Source organism: Mytilus trossulus, chromosome 4 (genome assembly GCF_036588685.1).
Source record: "Mytilus trossulus isolate FHL-02 chromosome 4, PNRI_Mtr1.1.1.hap1, whole genome shotgun sequence".
Taxonomy (NCBI): Eukaryota; Metazoa; Mollusca; class Bivalvia; order Mytilida; family Mytilidae; genus Mytilus; species Mytilus trossulus.
In genome coordinates, this window is record NC_086376.1 from 62715966 (window position 1) to 62721965 (window position 6000).

Sequence of the window (6000 nt, forward strand, 5' to 3'; positions counted from 1 at the left end):
TCCTCGCTTGTTTTCCTTGTATTAAATTTTCGTAATGTCTGTTTTTGTGAGACCAGCTTTTGTAAATACACCATTCTTATTCAGTTTTTGTTGTAATTTGATTATCGTCGAATTTTCTCACTATTATTTGGTTTCCTTTTGTGCTGTTTTAAGGTTCTTGTGAAACGGTGTGTTATTTATTTGCCACGGTAACGGTATCGTGTTCAGTATATCATTATATTTTGTTTACATGCAACTACGTGTTGTGTTTTTGTTAATTTATTATTGTAACGGTTTAATACGATATTATTTTTTTTGTATTAGAGAATCAAAAATTCAGACCATTTTGAACCAAATGATGAAAAATACCAAAACCAATGTACATTGGAATACCTATATTCCATATAATCTCTCGCAACTGAAGTTTGAAAGTCCACGGTTACCTTTTGAAGTTTTGCAGTGAACACAGAACATCTTATTGATTTCCAGAACCAACGAACAACAAATGTGCAATTTCATAATAGAGAAACCATTTCAAACATTGTCTTAGGTATAGATACATGTTCACTTGAAAGTTAACATATTACAATTTTTGTAAATCATTTCAATTCTAAATCATCTTTGAAAAATTTCAAATCTTTTTTAATGATTCCATGTATCTGCACTTTAGACAATTTTCTGCATAATTTAAAATATATAAAAAGAAAATACTGTGAAAATACCATTTATTAACATTGCAGCGAATTTTCTCGCCATCTATGCTATTTTACAATATATTATATTTACAAATAAAACTTTCAACAAAAATAATCAACATTTAGCACATAAAAAATAAATATTAAACAATATAAATATGCGAACAAAGTTCTTGCGAAGATTTACCTTGAGTTCTGAGACAGTTTGATAAACACACGATAAGTTATAATGTCTTTGTCCTTTTATGTTGCTTGAAGTCTTAATTGTCCTGGATATTGCGGTGCACAGTAAGGATTCTGCTGCAGTGATGAGTAGTTAGGCAAATTGTTGGTAAAACTACTTGTTAATGCATTGTTCGTCGGAGGTACGGAATGAACGTTTGTACCCGACAAATAACCACCTCCTAGAGAACCTGTCAGAGAGGAACCGAATGACGATCCAAAAGAATTGGTGATGTTACCGGTATTGTAGTAAGATGAATAAGCAGACGTTGATGGAGTATTCCAAGCTTCAGATTTGGGCGGAAGTCCATACTGCTGTGTTTGATGAAGGCCCTGTGGAAATGATGGCAATGCTGGCAATGGGTACGGTTTGTATCCTGACGGTGGTCCACCATAAAGATTAAAATGTCCATATGAACTGACGTGTTGAATATGAGCCTGTTCTTCCTGTTGTTGTCTTTTAAGTTTAAATCGTTTGGCTCTTCTCAAGAAACTTCCATTTCCAAACATATCTCCACACCCAGGATGTAATGCCCAATAGTTTCCTTTACCAGGACGCCCTGGTGCACGGGGAATTTTCAGAAAACAATCATTCAAAGATAGATTATGACGGATAGAGTTTTGCCATCTCTGCTGGTTTTCTTTAAAGTACGGAAAACGGTTCATAATGAAGCTGTAGATTTCGTTCAAGGTCATCATTCCAGAAGTTGAACTTTCTATTGCCATGGTGATCAAAGCTATGTATGAATACGGTGGTTTAACATCAGCGAATCGTCTCTTATGTTGCGACATGGTTGAAGTTCCAGAAAACTGTCCATTACTTTCATCATCCTCTTCATCGGAAGAATTTAGTGGAGAAGAGTCATTCTTTTGTTGATAAATATCCTCGTTGCTTGTATCACAACTTCTCTCTGGAACTTCTGGTCGTGATGTTGAATGTAAGAAGCTGGAATCAGATAACATGCATGCGGGGTTTTCGTCGTTCATGTCGAATTTTCTATGTAGATTTTCCATAACCATTTCTGCACTATAGAAATTTACTGGTTGCACTACCAAAACGTAACTTCAATATTTTTTCAAATGTTCAAATATGTTTGTTCAACTCAAATCACTGAATTATAACAATAATGTTGTTTGGATAAGTAAAACTTTCGCTACTGAAAAAATATTTAGAAGAAGTTGTTTTAAGCTCGTTGGACAGTGGTCAGTGTGATTTTGATTGGTCGACAAGGTCGTTTCTGACTTTTTACAATTTCAATTGACTTGTAAATATTCTTTTGAATTTTTTAATTACCTAATAATAGAGTTCATGAAGAGTAGCCAGTGGTCATTTGATTGACTAATTTAATCCCGCCCCTTTCTACACAACAATTGTCATGACATGTAACGGGACTTAATCCGTCCGCGGGCTATTTTGTAGGTGGACCAAGTTTTCTTCAACTTTGAGTCACAGAGTTATTGTTCCAGTTTACTTTTTAATTTAATATTATTTTCTTTATAAACATTTATTTTGCTTATTTTTCATGAAACAAATAACATTGACATTAATCATTCATTAATCATACTGTACATATTCTGTATTTATTTATTTTGAAATAAACACGGGTAAACATTAAAACAAATTGAAAAATATTTGAATTACAAGTAAAAATATTTCATGATTGTTTATAAAATATTTGTTCGGTTAGAAACGATTTAAAATTCAATATTAACACAACAACTAATATTTTAGAATGCATTGATCATTGTGTAAAAAAAATGTTGTAGGTTAAGTGCGCAATAATTCGTTATACATTTTCAATAAGGAACCACTGGTGTTTCCTATTTTATTTCTTGGACAATACACAAAAAAGAGAAAATTTGAAGCAGTACCTCTTACTAGAACTGTTAGAGATGAATAACCATTCAAAAATATGTATTGTCAGGCGGGAAAAGTTGACTTAAAAAGCAGTTGAAAAAGACCGTCTATTTTTTCGCTATCTGATAAAGGCAATTTTGTTTATGAGAATTGAAAATGAATCCTGCACTTTGAACAATATAATTTAAATTTTGTGTGTGTGGTGTTTTTTTTAATGTAGATGGATAAGACTTCAATTGAAGTATCCTTTATTTTGAGTTCCATCGTGGGAAAAAAGTAGCCGGTAAAAAAATGGCAGCAGTCCTTTTTGCGCGACATTACCGTTTTTCAGGGGTATCATTTGCGCCAGTCTTTGTTTTCCAAATGTGTCAATTGCGCCAATATTCGGAACTCATTTGCGCCAATTTACCTGTAAACATATCTATCATAAATATTTATAGTTATATATATTATTTTAATTTTTGGCTAAAAAAGTATAGGTCCGAAGATGTTTCACCATGAAGTTGAGCATCTGGGGAGAAATGACTTAAAAATCATTAGACAGTCAATGTACAGAGAGAGAATAAAAATTATTGCTTTGCTGAGTATTAAATAAAGATATACCTATAGAGAAGAAAATAGAAACTTTTTCTGATAATGTTTAGCCTCATATGTCGATGACACAGTGCTTTATTTCCAGTATGCGTATGGGTTTTATTGTTATTAGAAATTATTTTGAACTGTTTTATGCATTTCAACCTTCAAAGTTTGTATTTTTCGACAATAAAGTGAAGACAAGTTACAAGCTACTATACATAGATTAAATTGGGAAGTACCCATGCAGCAGCAGTAGTAAGAAGAAGATATGTTTCAGGAAAGGAAACATTTGCCGCCGTGTAAACTGCCGGTTCTAAGTCCGAATAAAAGAGTAGGGAAGTCATTTTTCTTCTAATTGGCGCAAACGTATGTTATTTTTGGCGCAAATGATATAATGTAAATTTTAAAACATGTGGCGCGAACGTAGCATTTGAGAAAAGAGTTGTGGCGCAAAAGGACGCAGTTTGGCGTAGACGGATATCTCCCCAAAAAAATAATGGTTGCGCTGATGTTAACCATATGTCTTTAGCAAATAAATATTTCAGTCTCTTTATATTGTTACACATCAAGACCATATACATTTATCATCTTTCAAACTGTAAGAGGACTGATGAAAGTTTTGAAACTGTTTCTGAAGTGTTTGCTTCTTATATAGCGTGCAAAATTGAACTTTATTTAAAACTTAAACTGAAATAAAATGTGTTTCATCTCCGTTAAAATGAAGGACAATAGTTAAGAGTAATCTCGTAGTATGTTTTCTTGATGAAAAGGACTAACAAGTTATAAATGTGCGACTTTCGGTCTTTTACAAAATAGGTATTTTTATATTACACAAGCATATGTATCGTCTGAGAATATGCATGTACTTATATGTGTGACTGGACGTTCAGCAGCATTCGGCCAACTAATATATCGAATTAATCAAATGTTTCGAATGTGCACCTCAAGGAATTGCACAGAAATACGCTTAGATGTTTTAGTTTTCCCTAATTTCCAAACGTTGTTGAATCTGTACTTGACAATTCAAGAATTAGACTATGCACTTTTACTTCGAAAACATTATCCCGCACTTCAGAATATTTATTCGAATTTTGAATTCTTTACGATAACTTTAGCTTAAAAAAGGTCCCATGATTTTGTAAAAATAACAAAAAAAGCACGATTCAAACCAATACTATAAAGTTTGAATAGAAGAATATTTAATCTTGTCTAACAACCAAATTAGTCCTTTGATTCCAGATTTCACTCGATTTAAAACTATTACTGAAATAAAGTATTCAATTTTTATGCTTCAAATAAATAAATTGAATTACATTTAGAAATTACTATCTTAGACTGTCAGACACTTGTATATTATTTCATTTCAAAAAGGTTTCGTCAACTTTCGAATTTTGAAATTAAAGGAATCAAATACAGAGAAATTAAAGCAATCCAATTTTCATCATTTATTTTTCAGGGAAAATTTACTGCTTAAATTGTTTCTTCGAAGCTTCGGCTGTTGCATTCATGCAGCGATACTACTGAAGCTAAACTGCTGTTGTTAATTTTTCTCTTTTCCTGACTGCTTTGAAATAAATTTCCAAAAAAATCATGGAAAATGTTTTTTTCAAAAGTCTTCTTTAGATTTTTCATAGCATTTTCATTCGAATCGGCAAACATCAAATATTTCAATAATCTTTTTTAAGTGTTTAATATTTACTAAATCCAATTACTTTTTATGAGATCAAGATTAAAGATAGTGTTTACATGGTAAACAATTTACTAAATAATGCAAATACAAAAAAGGTACTTCAGATTAATTACGATCAGTCGGATTAGAAAAAAAGTTAATTTGTATTATGAACTAACAAACGAATTGGATAGAGGATTATTGCGAGTAAATGTATATCTTATGAGTTAAGTCCAACTTTTTACACATAGATGGAAGTCGGTTGCTTTTGGGTAACAGCTTACTATAATGCCTCAAAGAGAAAAAAAATTAAAGCCACGGATTTAAGAGATTTTTGTCTCTATACAATATCTAAGACACACTTTTAACGCCGCTTTGAGAATTTTTTTCCCTAATTTGTTTGAGATATATTGCTGTGATGTTATAACTGAAACATATCATTTGTGAATTGTATTATTTTTTTATATTCCTTTAAAGAACTGTACAAAATTAAAAGTTTTATTTGCAATGCAATAAGGGTATATTTCTTCCTTGATTCCGAAGACATTCAACGGTTGTATTCAGTCGTAAATTGAGCTCTTCTACAGTGAAATATTGAAAAAATGAACATGAAATGTGAACATCCCTTCCGAAAAATAATGAAATTAGAGGTACATGTCATGTTTTTTTACTGTAACAGTTATTTGTTTTGTTGGTAAATTAACAATAGATATAAGAAGGTGTGGTATTAGTGCAAATGAGTGAAATTCTACATCCAAATAACAAGTTGTGCAAGAAAAACCATTATAGGTCAAAGTACGGTCTTCAACAAGCATATTCTTGAACAAAAGTATTTCGTGGTCGCCTATATATGGAAGCTCCTATGTTTATAAAATGTCCAAAACTATTTTGTGAAACCAACATGTCAAAACAATTGTTTGTACAAAACAAAGACTTCTGTTAATTTTTGCGTTTTTTGGTCTCTTGTGGAGAGTATCTCATTGGTAATCATACCACATCTT

General features: G+C 31.7%; 1 protein-coding gene across 1 annotated transcript; it reads right to left on the reverse strand.

Moving 5' to 3' along the window:
* Positions 1-687: 687 nt before the first annotated feature.
* On the reverse strand, positions 688-2087 carry LOC134715719 (forkhead box protein B1-like). The gene has a single exon (XM_063578081.1). It carries the CDS (start codon positions 1914-1916, stop codon positions 918-920), a length of 999 nt encoding a protein of 332 aa, XP_063434151.1. The 5' UTR covers positions 1917-2087; the 3' UTR covers positions 688-917.
* Positions 2088-6000: the final 3913 nt, after the last annotated feature.

Bases quoted from the DNA above. Each gene is read 5' to 3' on its own strand.
- LOC134715719 (XM_063578081.1), bottom strand. From the start codon at position 1,916: ATGGTTATGGAAAATCTACATAGAAAATTCGACATGAACGACGAAAAC.